This window comes from Crotalus tigris, unplaced genomic scaffold (genome assembly GCF_016545835.1).
Source record: "Crotalus tigris isolate CLP2741 ecotype Arizona unplaced genomic scaffold, ASM1654583v1 scf7180000024359.8030256, whole genome shotgun sequence".
NCBI lineage: Eukaryota > Metazoa > Chordata > Lepidosauria > Squamata > Viperidae > Crotalus > Crotalus tigris.
Window position 1 is genome coordinate 2751564 of NW_024100528.1, and position 21197 is coordinate 2772760.

The window sequence follows — 21197 nt, forward strand, 5'->3', positions numbered from 1 at the left end:
ATATTAATATCTACATTCCTAATATAAATGCAATTTTTATAATATATTAATTCTTAAATTATCCAGATTAACTTCTGCAGGTGAAAGAATAATAATAAATGCAAATATTTTTGTTATTCTATCATCACAAACAGATTCAATAACACAAATATACTGTACGGTATTGTGTATGTATAATATGTAAATATATATGGAAAGCAATGTACAAACTGTATTTATGCTCTAGTTTTCAGATATACTGTCCTATACTGCATTTGTTTAGCTAAGCAGAGCTAAATAGCAACTTGTCCTCTTCCACTAAATCATTAGTTTTTCTAAAAAATGTGCCAGAAAAAAAAACATTTAGACTAACCACATTTTAATTACAGAAAGAGTAAATGTATAACTAACAAAAATGCCCTTCTCAAATAAAAAAAAGAATCTTGTTACATTTGTGTTTGTATTAAAGAGGAAGCGAAAATACCATAGACACCAAAAAATGGACTCAGTTTTCTGGAGAAAACATTGATGTCTGAAAATGGTTAACTACAAAAGGATTAGGGACCCAAGAAATCAGCTGAAATCATTGTAAATCAATGAGCTCTAAAAGAGGCTTATGTATATTTGCCTAATAAACTCATCTCATCTCTTTGGGCTTTCCAGTCTGCAAATTTTCCTGCCTTGTACTGAAGAACCATGCACCTGTACTAAAATAAAATATTTTATTAATGCAAGAGTGTCAAGTGCCCCAAATTTCTGCATTCCTACTCTGAGTATTCTGCAGAAATTTCAGGCCACTTATCCATTCTTAGACAAACAGCAGCATAATCTCATATATGTTTGGAAGTTTTGGAAGCTCAATAATGCTTGTGTGTATAGGATTGCTGCAAAATTATAGTTAGTTTGAATAAATTTTCTGACTTCAGTATTATATTTTATATGTACATAAATTGAGATTGGAATTTAGATTATTGTGGGACCCATATTAGGTAAAAGAGGAAAATAATACTTTAATACATGCAATCCTTGCTCATTCGTGGCTTCTCCATTAAAAGCTATACTATTATTTGAAAGGAGGGCAGAGGTTCAAGGCAGCCAGTTAGATATCTGCAGAGTCTCACAACTGCTTCTGTCTATAGCTTATTTCAGATTTAACTGTGCACTGGCAATATCCTTTCTTGCTGTTTTTCTTTGTTTGTTAGAAGGCAGATAAAAAGAGTGCCCCACAAACATTATTCTTTCCTCATCTTTTACATATTACAAAAGGGCCAAAGGGAGAGAAAAGCAATTACTTTTTCTCATCCTGGAGTCCAGAAAAAAGGAGAAGGATCTTCTCTGTTTTCCACTCTGGTGCAAGGGAAAGGAATGCAGTGATCCTTATCTTTCCATTTTAATAGAGCAAGCTTTGAAAGGTGTGTTGTGCACAGAGAAAGGATCACTTGTTCTGCAGGACTTTTTATTCAGTAATGCAGCAACTGGACCGGTCTGCACATGCGCTGTTTCAGGTGAATTTTATAGTACAAATGATTTACAATAAAACTTGCTAATATTTCCATATATCAAGCTGTAATAACAGCTTCTCTTTGAATATGAAAGCTTCTACTTAGTCATCACTTTCATAAAAAGCCACTAACAGGCAATGTATAGAACTAACATGTGCATCTGTTACAAGACATCACTTTCAGATATTGCATAATGCATTATCTCAGTATTCTTGGAAGTAACTCAGTATCAGAAAATCCTTAAATGATATGAGTGGCACATATTAGCTATGTAAAGCAAACTTAGAAGAACAGAACTTGTAGTTCTAAGTAATAATGTGGAATAAGCTTGTCAATTACTAAAGATTAAGGAGTTATATAATTGTACAGCATTCAAAGTGCTATACAAGTTTTGTAAGTTTGTCAGTTATGAATAGTCAGTGAAAGTATTTTTATTACTTTACTCACTGTAAATCAATTCATTATACACTTAAATGTATGATTATTATTCCTGGTTTGCTGGCCTAGCATTAACAATAATGCTACATTCTTGTTATTTTGCATTAACTGTAACATCTAATTATTAGCACACTGTTTTTTTGACTAGTAATATATCTGTACCATGGCAATAACTAGATAATAAGTTTTTCTACATCTGGTAACAGCTTTTGGGTCCAATGTATAATTCAAATGTGAACTAAAAACATTGTTTTGGCCGTTAAAATGTTCTGTTAGAAGAACAATGCAACTGCTTATAGCTTAGCTAAAGATTTAAGTTTTAAAATGAAACTAAAGGGGGGGGGAAAGCTCACAATCAATATTGATTCCATTTCAGAAGAAATTAGCAAACAGACATGAATTGATTTTCTCTCTTGTTCTGATATACTGCAGATGATAAGTCCAAACAAGCTGTGAAGGTAGCTGGATCTGTATTGGGTGGGATTGTGAACAGATAACTGGCAAGTGAGAGTCATACCACCCGGAAACATTGCCTCTTTAGATCCCCACTGTGAGTGTTCTATGTTATTGGAACATAATAATGGTAACAACTATGACATCTGTCCCAAAGGGTGCTTTTTCAAAAGGCAACTGGACTTACTTTGTTTTTCCTTGGAGACATTTTGCTTCTCATCCATGAAGCTTCTTTATTTCTGACTGAATGGTGGAGAATGGAAGGATTTATATTCCTTGAAGCCATGTGGTCATTCTTGAGGCCACGTGAAGGTTTATCTGTGCCCTATGAGTCACCTGAATGGTACACTATTCAGTAACCCTAAAGGCACAGATAAATTTCCAAGTGGCATCAGTGACTCTCAGAGTGATCAAAGGACTGCAAGAAATAGAAATCTTTCTATTCTCCATCATTCAGTCTGAACTGAAGAACCATCCTGGATGAGAAGGGAAACATCTTCAATGAAAAACAAAGAAAGTCCAGTTGCCTTTTGAAAAAGCACCTTTGGGACAACCATGACTTAGATGACTGAGAATTTCCATAGACATTTAACTATGCCATCTGTGACATCTGATTGACCTACATCATGAAAGCTGCGGGTAGAACAAACTACTGATAAAACTATTATACAACACCAAATAAGAACTGTAGATCATATTAAGGTAACTGAAGGAATTAATCCTTTATTAATTCAAAACTGTTAGAACTTAAATGTTAAACTCAGTTCTTTTACTAATGCCCAACAGGCATAGTGCAGTGCAAATTCGTAGAAGCTACCTTAGTAGTAGTAGTAATACTTCTCAGCAAATGAATTTTTCACAGCTCTTGTTGCCCAGGTATTGTATTACAAATTTAAATGACAGCAAAAATATGCAGCATTTCATATAAATGGAATAACAAATTAAAATTATATACACAATTAAGTATGTATAAAAAATAATACCCACTCCTTTATTGTTTTAAGGCAGCAGTCCTGCATAAGGCTGCAATACATTATTCCTCCCCCACTTAAATTAATCTTGCCAACTTGTGGGAATTTTATTATAGTACTAATATTTTAGGGACAACTTTATGAAACTAAATATCTTAAGTAGCTAGATGTGAAATAAATGTGTCACAGATGAAGTGCTCCTTTTTCTTTCTGTGAAGATATAATTCTCAGATTTAATCATCTCCTTACCCCTGACATATTCATAGGTTTTATGCAGGTGCTACTCCAAGGATCAATAACCAAATGGATACAGGCCATAGCTCAGTGTTATTGTAGCAAATTTTTGCAGGCTGAAGACCCAAAATCAATTCCTATGTATCTCCAGCTATAGAAAGCTATCATGGTAGCAATACAACTGACTACTCAAGAAAGCAATATTTGCCTAGATAATTAAATAATCTGACAAATTCACATTTGGATAATGTTTTCTGTCCTCTTAGACAGAAATTCAGCACCTTCTAGGGTAACTTTTGGACTGTAACCGCAAAAGATTTTATTGGATGTGGGAAAGAGAAAAAAACAGTGAATGATTTTAGTACTAGCCACTTAAAAAGAAATACACATTTATGTTCCGACTATGTCTGTCGTTTATATCTACTAGTCACTAATCCTGTTGCATTTAATATGAGCACAACAATCCTTTAGTTTTACTTCTGTCAACATGTGTGTATATGTATGTGCACAAGTGTGCCAGGTGCAATTTAGTATTTTATGACATATTTATTTGTTGTGGAATTACAACAGAGTAAACTAATTTTAAGGGATAATTTTATTTATATATAATTTAGCTGATTACATGTTCCCTAGTCTTCAGAAATATTAATCTTATTTACTTTAATTATTACCACTTACCATTTCCAATATTTAATGAATTAGGGAACTAACGTGGAAGTGAAAATGATCTATTCCATTTTCTAATTTTTGTGTAATACAGAAAGAGTTAAATTTTTAGATAAAGCAATGTTACCCAGGAAAGTTTAAGTACCCAGAAAATTATCTGCTATATCTTCAAACATTAGCTTTTGAAGATATTTATGTAGAAATAAGTTTTGTGTCAAGTGCCCTCTTTTAATAGGCATACATATGTTATCCACCAAATCCCTTTTTGAAATTCAGTCAAGGTATATGCGTATATTATAATCTAAATATGGGAAACAGAACCTGAATTCCTTGTCTCTATATGCTGATTCACTTGAATGTAATCATAAAAAATAAGAAATTTAATATTTAGGGAACCTGTAAACATACTAACTAGTAATCTTGCAAGGCTGGACTTCAAGAGACAAATATCTCTACTTCAGAATTTCTGGCAAATTTCTGGCACAGCCTAAATTTACATACATTTCCCATTAAGTAGCAACTAGGAAATGACCATTAGTTTTCACGAAAACTTTAAGCATCACAACATCATTGTGGATGCTAAGATAACTGGAAAATGACATTTCTGAGGGATCATGTTAGTTTGAGAACAATGATTGGATCATCCTATTGCTCTGGTAGCACAGACCATCATTACTGGGGCCTAAACTGCAGAGAGAGGTATCAGATAGCACCGAAAGAGGTAAGAAAGGCACAGGAGAGAGCAGTATTAAGCTACAAAGCTGCAACATACACTCAGAACTGAAGTCTTTGGCTTTACTTCCAACTGTTTTCTCTTCTGTTTAATGAAAAGCCAGCCAATGAGTGCTTCCATCAGTTCTATAGCTCAATCAGTTTTGCATAGCTTATCAAATTTGCCCTCCAAAAATGTGAAGCTAAACTCCAAAATGCCACAGATTTTATAGAGTTAAGGTATCCATCTTGCCTCTTAAAATATTAAAAAATGGTCAACCTCAGCCGTGGGCTGGTTGGTTACAGGGACAGAAAAGGGGTGGTAGAAGTTGCATGTAGCATGTGGGATACCTGTTGGCATCTATTTCTGTAGTAAAATGGTCTTAGGAAGGAGAGAACCTCTGAAGTCTAACAATACTTGGGAGCCTGATAAGACCTGGAATTTAGATGTGAATGAAATGTGTATCTTCTTGTTCCATATGGCAATATTTTTTATTATGTTTGGATAAACTTGCCTATTATTTTTACAGTGGTGACCTGTAAAATATCATTTTCTAGTTATGATTTGCATCCACTATATTTAAATTAAGTATATATAGACATAATTAATTCCAGCTTTTCTACCAAACCTGTGATCATAATTTGAATACTAAAATTCAAATACATTTACTGAGCACTGGATGAACTAATTTAGTATTCTGAATTATACAAATCAAATGGCACACTTGCTAATATTTTGCTGACCTCATTAATTCACTCCATGAACCACAGAATCTCTAATTCAGTAAGAGTTAAAACCCCACAAATCTACTAGATCTACTTTTCTATCAAAGTTTTCTGTTGTTTATGATGACCTAAGATATGTTTTGCACATTAAAATAGGAGGCAAATAGCAGTACAAGAGTAACTAACACTTCTATCTTCAAGGGATGTTACCTGCCCTGATAATGGGATTATATTCAGATAAGATTTAGTTTAAAAAATTAAGAACTCACTTTTTCACATAACCAAAAATGTGAAAAAAAAAATCCAGGATACAGACTAAATAAGACAGAGCCTTGCACTGCTCTATATCATTTTTATATAACTTAACTACCTGCAAATAAGAAATTATGGGAGTATGCAGATAATCAGAAAATGCAAGCAAATGTGTTTCTCTTCTTTAAAAAACAATGTTTTGAATCCTTCTATTCTTTATAAATAAAAAGCTTTCAGTGCAAATATTTTAAACAATATAAAATGAGGATTATTTTCAGGTTTCTTATTGAGCATTTTAATTGAAAATGAAATAAATTGAAGTTCAATTAAGTTCAGTGCAAATATACCTGAAACGTTAAACATAAATAAATATATTTATATTATTGTAGAAATAATTGGGGTCATGAAATTATAGGCTTTTTGGACTGCAGTGACCTTTGGCTATAAGGAATAATGTTTTAAAGTAAAGGAAAAATATTAGAAATCTATCTGGTTAATGTCTGTACTTTCAATTACGTTCTAATGATTTACATGAGCTATAAATAGTCAGTATTTAGTCATAGTGGGAAAAATTGAGTCCACACTGAGCTGTGATGTGACCATGGTAAGGATACAATGTAATTATATAAAATGAAAATTCAAATATATGAATGCCTGTCTTATAACCACACATTTTGAACAATTGTTGCATTTGTTTTGAAATATGGTATTTATGAACGCAAGAATAAAAAGTACAAAAATGAATAGAAAGAATAAAAATTATTAGTGTCCTGAATAGAATTTTAACTGGGTAAAAATTAATTATTAGCAAGAATCTGATTAATTATACCTTCAATATGGATGGAAGGGGAAGGGATGAAGGAATTTAGGATTTTTCTGCGTATGACTATAGCTTTTCATTTGGTGAATAACCCTTCAAACCTTTGGATTTTATTTCCAAAACTGGAATTGTATCCATGCATAAATGCTACCTATCAACTAAATAAAAAGCTGTAATATTAGAAAAGAAACCTTAATAGAAACCAGAGCAAGAAATTTAAAAATCAGTAATATATCAGTAATATATTTTCATTAATGTGAAAAATCACCTTTTTAAGCCACTATATAATGAAAACTGCAGCATTTTTTTCATGAAGTGATAGATCAGCAAAACTGTAATTTTGTCAGAGTAACTGGTTTCCTTATATCTTAAAACTACACATTCAAATCTTGGTTTAGATAATTTGTCACTTGATCTATTTTTTACAAATCTTACTTATTTAGGCTCAAATACAAATGTTTAGAGGAGGACTGATGCAAGGGGCCTTTTTTTATATTCTCCTAAATAAACACATATTGCAGGTATAGCACCTGAAGACCTGTATGAGTGACAAGGATTTTCTGTATGGAATGAATTATTTTGAGGGCTATATTATTTTGGGTCAATGAGTGAAGATAATTTACACATTTTTTTCACCGAACAAATCTATTTTGCTTTGAGGCAATATTCATTTTCAATGAATAGCAAGCAACAAGTTCTACACTAAAACTATTTGAAAACAGGAGGGTTTTTTCTTGAAGAAGAATGCTTAATTTGAAAATTTTGTTTTTAATTGATTCTGTACTAAGATCTTCTACACTTCTTTTTCTTGTCAGTGCATGCCTATCTCAGGTCATAGAACTGCCCAATTTTTGACAACTAATTCAAACTATTGTTTCTATTATTGATAATCAATTTGTCTCTAAAATTCATCTGGCAAATCAGCCTTATAAAACCAAGTTATTGCTTAAACAGATCAAACTTAAATTATTGACTGATTTTCAGTAGTTATAAAAATGATTCTTTCTCATGATAATGTCGTATATATCCAGGTTCTGTCTTCTCCTATATTTTTATATATTATTTCTGATGAACTTATTACTTTTTTATTTTACTAATTGAATCTCCTGTTTGGAAGAAACTCCTATGCTAATAGGGATTATTAACTTAAAACTACGATTCCATATGTGCATCTCTTTAATTAATCAGTACAGTTATGTGGAACTAATTTACACTCAAATCTATAGAATTTTTTTCTGATTAAGTTGTTTATGCTCAAGAAATTATCCTTCTGGACTCATGATTAGGATGATACCTAAATAACATATGAGAATTTTCTCCCTTCTTTAATTTGTGTTCATATTAATTTTAACATGTTTAAACAATGATAGTTTTAAAAATTATGCACATTGTAGCAATTGTTAATCTAAAAATGTGTCCCTATTGCTTAAGTCATTTATAGATCACTGATCCATGCTTAGATGAAAATAAATCCCACAGGATGCAGCGGGGACTTTGGAATGGAACAATTTGCCACAGCCAATTCGTTGCGGCCAACTCACCATGGCCAACTTGCTATGGGACAACTTGCCGCAGGACAATTTAACAATTCAATTTAATCGAGTTGTCTGTGGCGAATTGTCATAGACCCATGGGACTTATTTCAGAATATACATGAATAAGGTTGTGCTATATAGCAGAAGTTGTGACTTACATTGCCAGAATTTAAATGTCAAAATAACAATGTTGAGCAAGGAGTGTATCACAAAACATTATTAAATCTAGCGTCCTGCCCCTGAACACATTATATAAAGTTATATAAGACTTTATATAAAGTTATTTCCATTGATTTCTACATAGAAATACAATCTCATAAGATTTAGTTGAAGCAAAGATAATTTAAAATTTACCTAAATGTTTTCTTCTTGACTCTCCATTTGCATATTATTTTCAGATAATTTTCATTTGAACTAGGAATTATGTACCATGATTAAGAGGAAATAAATTTCTTAATATAATAGTTATTAATCCAATGTAAGTAGGTACATAAAAAGTACTGTTTAAGGTAATTTTCAAAAATCTGCTAAAAACGGATGTCTTACCCTATTTTGTGAAGTAGATATTGCAAAGCGTGGCCCGTATCTTTAATGTTTTTAAAGATGAAAGAGGGAAGATTATTTGTACTTTTATAAGAAAAAAGAAGGTTTAGCATTTAAGTAAGAGATTTGATCTATATTTCAAGCAGGATAAAAGATCTTACAAAACCAATCTCTGCAAGCAATTCTTTAAATAAATGTCCTTTTTTCTAGGTATTTCCAGAAACTATAGACAAAATGATATTTTATCATTCCAATGGTATAAATAGTGTTAAAATACTTCCTTCTAAAATCAATTCATTTAAACTTTAGATGGAACTCAAAAGTCTTAGAAAATAATCTGACTTCCGAACAGCTATTCATGTGACACTACAATATGGACAGAATATGGTGGAAGATATCACATATATTATCACTCAATTTCAAGGTGCTATTTTCAAAGTAATAAAAGCATAAAGGATACAACAGAAAATATGGTGACACATATTTTTCTTATAGAACCACCTCATCTTTACCCTTTTATATGAAAGTAGGACATCTAACCTTAACAGTCTTTATTAATAATAAGGTATGAATGTGTGTGTATACACACATTCAGTTACATAACTGAGCAGATATTAGTGGCAGTGTATGCAAAAAAAGAGAAGAAAATTATGTTTAAAAAGTTACAATTTTCCTTCCGTTTTTGTACAGAAATACTGTTTGTGTGTGTGTGTGTGTGTGTGTGTGTGTGTGTATATATATGTGTATATATATATATATATATATATATATATATATATATATATATATATATATATATATAATTCTACCTGGTAAACACTTCTTTCCCCTTAAAAAAACTGAATAAAAAAAATCTTGAGAACGCTTTTTAGTCTTTTTCTCCATTTGTCTTTACTTTATCTGTCTCATCATGGATAGGGTTGACGCAACCTTTTTTATTTTATCTCTAAAATTTTTAGAAAGTAATCCTTTCCTTATACCTTGATTAGGAGGTGAAAAAGACTCTTGATCTTTTGTTTTTGCTATTTCTCTTTGACATTTTCAAAGTCCCCACTCTGTGTCATCCCTCCTCAATCTTGCCGCTTCCAGATTGGTTGTATTTGCAGTTCCCATCTAGAAACCTGGGAGTTGCAGACCTGGAGAGTGCCAGACTGGCCAAGTTTGCCCTAAGCTCAGCAAAGACAACATGTAATTGCAGGAAAGCTACCTTTGTTCACCTCATTCTTACTTATTGTTCCTAAGTCCGATGAAAGATAGTATTAGTGTTAGTGGGGGAGAAAGAAGTTGGGTTATAAATCTGAATGTGTGGAATGGAACCAAATCCACAAGAGGAATCTATTATTCTCCTTCCCCATCCTGCAGGGACTCCACACTATCCAACCCAAACTCCCTTGCCATTTTCCACAGCCCTTTTATGATAGCAAGGCTAATGGTGGAAACCAATAGGGCCCATTGTGTGTGTGTTGCTGATCAATTTTTATGTTTCTATTCCACAGTTTTAACTGGATATGGTGAAGTCCAAAGCGGTCAGAATTGTAAATCTGTCCATTGAAACACTGCAAGCGGTGTACTTACGACAGTAGGCCTTGTAGATTTCATAACACATTTCTCTTTGTTGTTGTTTTTGTAGTGCTCTTCATAAGTGACAATTTTTTTAAGGTTTTTTTTTTTTGTAGTAAAGAAGGGTTGTATTTAGAGGCCAGTAGCTAGAGATCCAACCAGTAGATCTCTTGAACACTATCTGGCCTTAAGGCCACCATCAAAGGAAGGCTGAGATAATTACTATTCATCCAGCTTCCAGAAATGTAATGTACCAGCAGGCAAAAAACAGTTCATCATGTAGTACAAAAATGAAAATAAACAAACTAAAAATGAAAAATGAAAAAAAAAATCTAGTGCCATAGCTTTTCGTTGTTTCTCTATTTGGGCTTTGTTGTTGTTCATAACAGAATAGATATTATTTACCCATCTGAAACATGCAGCCTCATGTGGTCGTTGAAATGCTCAATTTGGTCAAACTTAGCTGGGCAGACAGAGCAAACGTAGGTCGTTCCTTCTGTGCAGGCCATCCCTCCAGCTGGAAGTGCCCTTGCCCCAGTGCTTGTTGTGCTAGACGTTCCGTTTGTGGCACTATGTAGAGCCACATGTCTTTCAAGCAGGGTCTTGTGTGAAAACTTTTTCTTGCAAATGTAGCATTCATAAGATTTCTCCCCACGGTGGAGCCGCATATGCACATTTAGGGAACTCTTCTGCGTAAAACGCTTATTACAGATACTGCATTGGTAGGCTCTGACACCAGTGTGAGTCACCATGTGTTTGATTAGGTAATCTTTTAGGGAGAAGGATCGCCAACAAATGCTGCATTGGTGGGGCTTCTCACCTGTACAATGATCACAAATGGAAACACAAAGAGAAAGAAAAATAACATTTAATTAGGAAAAAATGCCAATGAATTCTGCTATAATATATTTTTCCTGTTATGCGGTATATTGTTATTTATTTATCAATCAAATTTATATGGCTGCCCATCTCTGTTTGGAAAGTGAATTTGGGTGGCATACAACAATCCAGTAAAGCAATAGAAATATAAAACAGTCATTATCTAATAATTATTTTAGAAAGCATTAAAACTATAGAAAAATCCAGAATCAAAAATACTCATGAAGATGGATAGAGAGGGGAAGGAAGTGAGTTGTGTGAATGCAGAGGGGGCCACTGATAAGTAATCTATACTTGTGGTCAATCTATCTGATGGTTGTGGGGAAATGCCCTAGTCCAAAACTGACAGCACCACTATTCTGCCAAACTGGGCATCAACTCTTGTCTGGACATCAAGTAAGTAAAGTTTAACAAAGCCCAAGAGCATGGACCAAATAGCAGGCTGTCGAGATCAGGTAGTGATACCCAGGGCTTTTTTTGTCATAGAACGCCCAGAATGGAGTTCCGGCACCTTTTTTGGATGGAACCTTGTAAGGGTAGGCAAGGTGGGTTGTATGACATGTGTGAGTTCCGGCACCTTTTTTTTTTTTTTTACAAAAAAAGCACTGATGATACTCATTTATACAGCATTGTCCCTTCCTTTCTGACTGATACTACATGACATGGAACCATGCACTTGATTTGCCTTTCACTGCCACAATTATCATGGAAATCAAGTTAAGACTTTTTCACCTGTATATTTTTACTCTCCTAAGGGTGGGTGACGTCAAACCCAGATTTTGCCACAGGTTTTTATCTTATTTAACTTAGGGCCAGATTTACATGAAAGAAGGTTTATTTCCTCTGGTGTTGGCCAGCCACTTTGATCCAACATGTTGTGCTCCAGATTTCTTCAATTAAACACTGTCATCTACTAGAACCCCATAAGTGTGCCTTCTCTGTTGTGGTTCCTGGTCTCTGGAATATGGTTGCATCAGAGATTTAGGCATTTCAGAGGGACTTAAAGATCTGTCTCTTTGCCATATTTTGGACTAGGATGATCAGACCCCATTCTTAGTAAATGTTGCTAATAGGATTCACCATCTTATTTATTGTATGTATTATTGTTTGTTGTTTTGTTTTATGCTGTGAGCTGCCTAGAGTTGATTGCAGTTGGGTGATGTCAAGTAAGTAAATAAGTACGTAAGTGCCAATAAGATTATTGATTCATGTACATCAATGTGAATTGGGCTATTCATTGAAGAAGAAATATGCTAAACTGAGGGCAAAACACTTTCTATCCATAAGAATTGTTTTGTATGCTTTTGCATCCTCAGATGAAGAACAGACTAGGCATGCAAAATAGGGGATTTTAATGTCTCATGTTTAGATTTGGAAGAATACTTTTCTTCAGAACCTTATTTGTTGATCTTCATTTTGGAAGAAGTCTACAAATTCTTCTTCCAATGCTGAATCCACATACCTCTCTGGCAATTTTATATTGCCAATCTTATTATAAAGTTATGGAATTATTATTTTAGCCATGATATGCAATTTTGAGACCTTTATGCTTGAACTGAATTAAAATCTCTGCAATTTCTATTAATACCAACCCTTCTTTCCATCTCTTTTTCTTTCTTGATAAATTCAGGATAATTGGCCCATCCAACCTGACATCTTCCTAGATTTTTTTTTTTTTGCACAAGACAGATTAGAAAGAATAATTTTATAGTGTTGGAAAATAGGCATTCTGTAAGAACTTTTGAAAAATCAGGTTAATTTAATCCTGTTGAAAGAGCATGCTGCATTGCAATGAAATCTGAGAATTGTTATATAGTCTGTGGAGGCCTGGAATAGAAACCAACCGAGGGCAATAGCACTGTTGATTTGATGTGAAGATACAGCTCCATCAGAGCCCACTCACAGAAGGGCTCACCAGTACAAATGCCCATGCTTTGTTCTCTCCCTTGCAGACCAGGTCTGTGCATCTTGATTACAATTGTAAGCAAACACGAGAATAATAAAAAGAGACTATTAGTCTGTAGCTACATAACAAGAAAATACAGGGAAAGTTCCTATGGTGCATTTGCTAGAGTTATTGGAAATATAGCAAAGGTAAAGCAAATAATTGCTTCTGAATGCATGCAGTACAGAGACTTTTCTTGCCAAAGTCATCTCTGCTCTATTAGGTTCCTAAAAAAGCTTCAGTGCAGGCACAGAGTTCCTTATGTGTGATGCAAATAGTCCATGATGAAGAATATAGCAGTTCAGGATGCTGTCAGTAGTTGTTGAAAGGTTTGATATTCTTTTTTTCAGAATAAATATCACTTTCATCAGTATGAATGACACAGATCAATCTGACAGAAAAAAGGGAATGATGTGGTTTTCTACATATTCATCCTGCCTTGACACAAAATTCTTTAACCTTGTATATTGGTAAATTTTCACAATGAAGTATCAGAGTTAAACAGCTGTCAGCTTATGTCACACAATAAAAAGTTGACATTCATTGAATTGCTACTACTTCAAAATGAGAATAATGTCAATTCTTGTCACAACCAATGGATCAAACTCAGTTGACCTGAAAAAAGTGGACACTGCACTTCCAGGAAAACATTAGGAAGAAAAATAAAACTAAGGAATATATATCTAAAGTGAGAGCCAGTTTGGTGTAGTGGTTAAGGCATCGGGCTAGAAACCAGGAGACTGTAAGCTCTAGTTCTGACTTAGGTACAAAATCAACTGGGTGATCTTGGGCCACTCACTTTCTCTTAGTCCTAGGAAGGAGACAATGGAAAAACTACTCCTAAAAAACTTTGTCAAGAAAACTGCAGGGACTTATCGAGGCAGCATCTAAGAACTGGAAACTATTAAAAATTAAAAATAATGCGTTTTTAGATGATTAATAGTTTTTGAATTTTTATTTTAATTTTTAGAGGCAAAAGGATACTATAATTTGTGCTAAAAGAAGAAAAGAAATTGCAGAGAAGCTGAACACATTATTTCCTTTTATTGTCATATGGGAAAAGTTGAGACAGATTTCTGAGCTGCTGTTCCTGTGTCAGGGACAGTGATAAACTGAGCTATATAATAGTGACAAGGGAAGAAGCACTGGGCTTTATTGACAAATTGAACATAAAACAAATCACTTGATCCCAATGACACTCACCTAAGTACTACTAAGGAATTTGAATCTGGGACTGTGGATCTTTTAAGTAAAAAATGCAACCTGTCTCTACATTCAGCCTCTGTAGTTGATGACCCGGATAAAGGTAGTTCTTGACGTACGACCACAATGGAGCCCAAAATTTCCACTGCTAAGCAAGACAGTTGTTAAGTGAATTGTGCCCCATTTTACAAGCTTTTTTGTCATAGTTATTAAATGAATCACTGCAGTTAAGTGAATCATGCAATTGTTAAGCATATCTGTCTTCCCTCGTTGGTTTTGTCGGAAACCAACTAGAATAGTTACAAATGGTGATCACATGATCCAGGGACAATGTAACTATCATAAATGCTAGTTGTTAAGTGCTGAATTTTCATTAGATGGTCATGGGGATGCTGCAATGTTTCTAAGTGTGAAAACTAGTCATCCCTTTATTTAACCTGTTCCAGGTGAGATAAAATATGAAATATTTGAGACATAGTCCTTGCTTAAGATTACCCAATATGGTTTCACTAAGGGTAGGTCCCATTTAACAAAACTATTAGAGTTTTTTTCTCAGTGTAAATAATCTAATTACATGCAAACCTAATCTAATTACATTTTCAAAAAGCTTTTGATAAAGCGCCAGATCAAAGACTTGTCAGTAAGTTTTAAAGTCATGGAATAAAATGGCAAGTCTTCTTTTGTATAAACTATCGGTTAAAAATAGAAAACAAAGAACAGAACTAAGTGGACATTTTTTACAATAATGGAAGGATATAACCAGTAAGAGTGCCCCAGGATTCTGTTCTAGGACCAATGCTTTTTACCATATTTATAAATGATTTGAAATCAAATATGACTAGCTGAATAGCCAAGTTTGCTGATGGCACTAATAGTAAAAACTATAAAAGAGTAGTAAAAACTATAAAGCACTATAAAGAGCTCTAACAGGATCTCTGCTCATTAGGGAATTGGGCATCAAAACAACAAATACTCAACATGAGCCAGTAAAAATTATGAACATTGGCGCCAAAAAATCCTAAATATTCATACAAACTAATGGGACCTAAGTTAGCAGTGACTGATGAGGAAATAAATCTTGGGATAATGGCAAACAGTTCAATGAAGGTGTCGACATAGGCATCTGCTGTAAAAAAAAAAAAAAAAAAAAAGGCCAGCTGCATGTTAGGGATAATAAGAAAAACTATTCAAAATTGAGATACTAACTCCATAACAGTTTGCTTTCACAAACTCACAATAGGTGTTTTGATTTGAAATAGTGAAGACAAAACATTATACATCCTTAAATAACTGGTATCTTCTGTAAATCTGTCCAACTGAGAATAATTAGAAAGTATAAGTAAATGAAGTACAGTATAGCATAGGGAACTTTCTTGTGAACAGATTCCATATTTTAATTTTTTTGACCTCTCAGGATTGTAAGGAGATGGTTTGTGATGCCATGATATCACCAGAGTAAATACTGAAGGTGCTAATTTTGCCTACTAATTAGTCTAACTTACAGCCCTTTTGTAAGATTGGCCTCATTTTTGAGGACTGCATTCAAAATGAGGACACATTCAAAAACTAGACAGTTGGCGAAAGAATGAAATCACAAGTTCAAAGTGGAATTAAAAATTAAGTGGATATGTACAGATGAGAGAATATCAATTCAAAAATTAATAAAAATAACCGCTCTGTGACATGAAACTATGGGGTGGAACAGAGTTCTCCAACCTTTCTGGCTTTGAGGACTGGGGGGGGGGTAGAGGGAATGGCTCCGCACAAGCAGCAAGCAAGTGAGCATGCATATGCATAGCTCCATTTGTGCGAGCTGTGGGCACGCATGCTTGCCTGCCATTTCTGTGGCCCGGTTCCGAATGGCTCAAAGCCTGGTAGTGGGCCATGGCCTGGGGGTTGGAGACCCTTGATGTGGAAAGTTAATGTAATTTTAGGTAACTTTGGGAATCACTTTCAAAATCCAGAACAATGTTTTTTTCTGCAGTCCCCATAACCACCTTCCATGACTCTATTGCTATATTTGATTCAATTCTGGTTTGCAATATTTCTAAAAATAGAAATTTCTAAAAATAAAAAATTCTAAAAAAAAAAAGGCAACCCTACTTGGATAACAAAAGGTAATGGGAAAATTTAGTCTTGTAAATGTACTAAGGAAGGATATATAGAAAGCCCAAAAGAATTTCAAAACAAAGATTAGCTATCACAGGATGGAATAAGAGTAAACCATTAAAACTATCAAATTATAGCAAATATTAGGAAAAAAATATTAGGAAAAACCCCCTCAATATTTTAACTATATTGTTCCAGTGGACAAGAACACTTAAACAGAGAGATTCCATTTTTTATCATTGCTTTCTATATAATATGAACATCTTAAAATGCCTCAAGGTCAACAATATAATGTTAAATGCCTTTTCTCTCTTGGTTCATAGCTTTGATTATATATCAAGTGACCATATACTTACCTGTATGTACAAACATGTGCTTGACATAATTCTGTTTGGCTGTGAAAGTCTTGTTGCAGAGGGTACACTCATAAGGCTTTTTTTCACCCTGCCCACCTGCTGTGCTGTGGCCTACAGAAGGAGCCAGGGGTTGTGGGGCTGGCAGTTGGGCAGTAAAAGTTGAAAGCCCAGGCTGGGACACTGTCACAAATTGTGCCTGTTGGCCTAGGGGCTGGGGAAGGCTGAAAAGGAAAGGCTTAGGACCACTGCCAGCAGACTGGGTAGTAAAGAGTGCAGGCAAATAGGTATTGCCAGCTGTGCCGATGACCTGTGTGTTGCTGGTCAGGGTCAATGGCATCCTCAGGTTGCTGGTGAGGGTTTCTGTCTGGCGTAAGTAGAGCTGGGTACTTGGCAATGATTGGGCAACAGTTGTAGTGATAGGCTGTAAAGACCCCTTTTCAGTACTGTTACAAACAGTTATTAGTGCGCTATCCTTTTCAACGTCATTTCCTCTTTCGGGTGAAGAAGAGTTAGTATCTGTGTGCTGCTGCTGAATGCTTTCAGCAGAAACATCATTTTGTTCTGGTTGGGTAGGTTCTTGTTGACCTTCTCGACCTAGGCCAGTCACAAATTGCTGCTCCACAGAATCAGGCTCAGTGCCAATGGAGGAACTGACTCCAGAATCAAAACTTTCTCCCTTGGGCTCACTTTCAGCACCTTCTGCTTGATCAGTATCCTCAGTGCATTCTTCAGATTCATTGCGCTCTAGGATTTGCACTCTCTGCTGTCCATAGTAGTCATAATCATCCTCCATTTCTTGCTTGATGTGAATATTGCCCACTAAAGTTTGGATCCGAACTGGACGTGGTTGTTTCCTGCAGTGTGTGGTTTCTGGCGTGGTGGAAAGATACCGCTCCACCTGCTGTGAGCGCTCATGAATCCTTGTAATCCAGCTTGGATCTTCCATATGATGGTCTCTAGAAAGGCCTAGTGCTGTTTCATGGTGGCTGACCACTGCACCACTGTAGAATGAACGCTCACCACTGCCATTCTGCATAGAACATGCATACAAAGCTGAGTATATCCTGTCCACACTGTGCTGTGAGTGATTTTGCAGATAACCAGACTCTGTATCACTGCTCTGTCCTGAAGTAGCTGATTCAGGAGTTCCTCGTGGTGTCTCCTGTGCAGAATCCTGAATCAAAGGGTAGATGTCACCCACATTCTGTGAGACAATCCGTGTGCATTCATCAATCACAGTTTTAATCTGCAGGATGCTGGCTGCTGTAAGGATTTGCAGGGCCTCTGATTGTGAGACTCGCAATACTCCACTGTACATGAAGTCAATGAGCTTTTGTACTGATTGGACTGAAACCACAGAAGGAATTTCAATGTCACTGTAGCCCAGTAACAGCTTATCTTGGAAGAAGGGGCTGCCAGCCGCCAACACACAACGGTGGGCACGCAGCATGCTCCCGTGAATGCGAACTGTCACATCACAGAAGTGGCCACGGTTGCGTTGCTCGTTGAGGGTCTCGAGCACAGAATTGCTGAAATTGTGGAGGTTGATGCTGTGAATGCGCTCTGTCATCCCCCTGCAACTGTTGTTACCTGCCAAAGAAAAAGGCATAAAGATACATTGGTGTTTGAAATATGTATATGGATTTCCTACTCTTCTCAATAGATGTAAATTTGATGATGCTTTAATTCAGGAATTTGTGCTTAGCTTATTGAAAAACATATGCTTACTAATATTAAGTTTGGAGGCCTTTACCTCTCAAAGTGTGTCAAGAACCATCCTATCCCAAATTTCTTAAAAACATTTATATAAGAATTTTTGTTATCTTTTCTCTTCTCTTAAATAAAGAATGAAAAATGTGTAATTATATATTGTCTAAATAACAAAAGTACTTGTTATCAATATTAAAATAACTTTTAATGCTGATTTAAGTAATGCTTTGTTCCTTTCCCATTTTGATACCATATCAATGTAATCAGTAATAAAGAAATGGTTTCAGTACCTTTAAATAAATAGCATTATAGCTCGACAATACTTTAATCTAGCTAGATTGTTTAATAAATTGATTATCGGTTCCTACTGAAGCTCAATTAAACCCGGTTTCATATTTTTCATTAGCTTTAGCCTAGGATTCAAGATGACTTTATGCTTTAGAAAATGTATTACTGTTATATACATGCATTGTACAAACAATAAGAGTCACTTTGCAAAGAGTATTGGCATGAATGAGGCATCTGTCTTTAAGCACAAGGCGGTTTCAAAAGCTTTTTCAAGTTGCCAAGCCATGTATGTGCATGCAAATATCACTTCCATAAGGACCACCAATGAAGCAAAGTGGTTTGCATGGACATCATGTTGAGACAGTCAAGGATTTTTGAAGCTGCCATACATGTATTACTAAGAGTCTTTGTTTATTAATGTATTGGCATCTCTTTGAACATTTTGTCCAACCCAGGGTTAATATATAAGAAAGCTATATAAAGACAGAGTAATGAAGCTCAGATGTCAAAAGATAAAGCACTTGCTGAAGAAAAAAATAACACTTGAAATTAAAAAAAAAATAAAAAATCCAGCTCAGTGAGACACAAAAAGCATTAAGGTTTCTGTGTTTTTACATTATTTGAAAGGAGTATTATTTCTGATCAAAATGTTCAAAATTATTAACTGTCAATTAGCCCATGCCTGATAGCAAGAAAATGAACCAATAGTCTCAAAATTATAATTACAATATACAGATTCTTATTATTTTCATTGTCATCACAGAATAGAGTGCATGTATATGTGGAGGTATCTGACTCATTCTGTTCCCAGACCTGCCACTCTCATTTTAGTTAATACAGTGGGAAATGCTTCTGTGGAACTGAAGCAGCCTTTGTTAAACATTTTTTCTTCTGCCCAATGCATTTAGAAATCGTAAAGGACCTCACATGAGAAGCTACTGTAGAAGGGTTGGGAAAGCAGGTTGATTTAGAAATGGCACACAAATGAAAGAGTGTAAAAATGCAAAGGCTATTCTTATCCAAGCAGGCAATGAATGGGCAAGGAGCCTGAGGGAAAGACTGAGCTTAACACTGATTGTTCACATGTACTATTCTTGTTGAACTGTAGCAAGGCAAGAGATTTTATCCTGGGTTTAAGAGTCTGTAAAATGTTTTTGTTATTCTGTTCGAAGTATTAATAGTCTGGAATATGCATGTACTATACCACACTGAAGACAAATATCACAATATGCCAGATTCTTTATGCTAAAGAACTAGGACGTACTGAATTCTGAATGATGGAAGAGTTTATTGTACAGTTTGAATGAATGAGCATGAAACGTAACTCAAAGCTACACAGAATCTAGTAATTATAATTCCCAAACAGTTAAGGTTGTGGTTTCAGAAATTTGTTAAGACTGAATGCTGGATTTTGATAAACTGGAGTCTAGATAAAAAGCTTACTAGTACCCCTTCAGAAACTGACATTCTATGTTAGAAAGAAACTATAAGGCAAGATTACTTCTATCTAAAAGGTTTTTTTTAACCTGATGCTTTGCATATATTTGGGACTAAGATTCCCAGTAGAATTAGCCAGCTGCCATTGAGGTATGGTGGACATATATGGCTGCACATCTGGAAAGCTAGTTTCTGTTTGGTTATTCAAATATAAGGAATCACATGTGGTCTGCTTCTGCATTATTAACCTCCAGGAGTTAATAATAGTTAATAATAATAGCTAATAATAATCTCTCAAGCATCAAGCTTGAGAAATTCTTCATGGTGACTAAGGACCTTTTATTTTTTACAATACCTACTTTAGGTCAGATTTAACTGAATACATGTTTTATGAGAAGTCTACAAACAAACAGACTGAACACAGGTATGAATTAAAATTCAAGGCTATCCCATGCAGTAAGAGAAATGAAGTGCCTACATTGCCCTTTCTTACTCTGCTCTATTGATATACTATTATCAATATGCTGAGGATAACCAATTCTACATTAATGCAGGGTAGGCAGCCTGGATAGAAAGAAGCTGAAAGTAAACAAGATGGAGCTGCTATTTGCTCCTCAAGATTTAATGCTGGCTCTATTGTTATCTCCAAAAGAAGTAATATTTCTCTTTCAGGAGCAGATCTACAATTTGATAGTTCACCTGGACTAATGACTATTGCTGATTGGCAAGTGAAGTTTATGGAAAGGAAACCTTTATCCAGATTCATCTGGTATTATCAGTTATAGGCCTAGCCATCTTCAAAAAAGGAAAAAAAATGGACCCAGGAAATTACAGACCTATCAGCCTGACCTCAATACCTGGGAAGATTCTGGAAAAAATA

The 21197-nt window shown here is 34.8% G+C and overlaps 1 protein-coding gene across 21 annotated transcripts in view; it reads right to left on the reverse strand.

Annotated features, from left to right (window-relative positions):
• Positions 1-9645: 9645 nt before the first annotated feature.
• ZBTB20 (zinc finger and BTB domain containing 20) overlaps positions 9646-21197 on the reverse strand; it is a 553524-nt gene continuing 541972 nt past the window's right edge. For all 21 annotated transcript variants that reach the window (XM_039327284.1, XM_039327286.1, XM_039327278.1 and 18 more), the window contains 2 exons: positions 16883-18472; positions 9646-11210 (listed from right to left, as the gene is read on the reverse strand). In XM_039327284.1, the coding sequence (XP_039183218.1) occupies positions 10792-11210; positions 16883-18472 (2009 nt within the window). In that variant the 3' untranslated portion in view covers positions 9646-10791. The remainder of the gene's footprint in view (positions 11211-16882; positions 18473-21197) is intronic.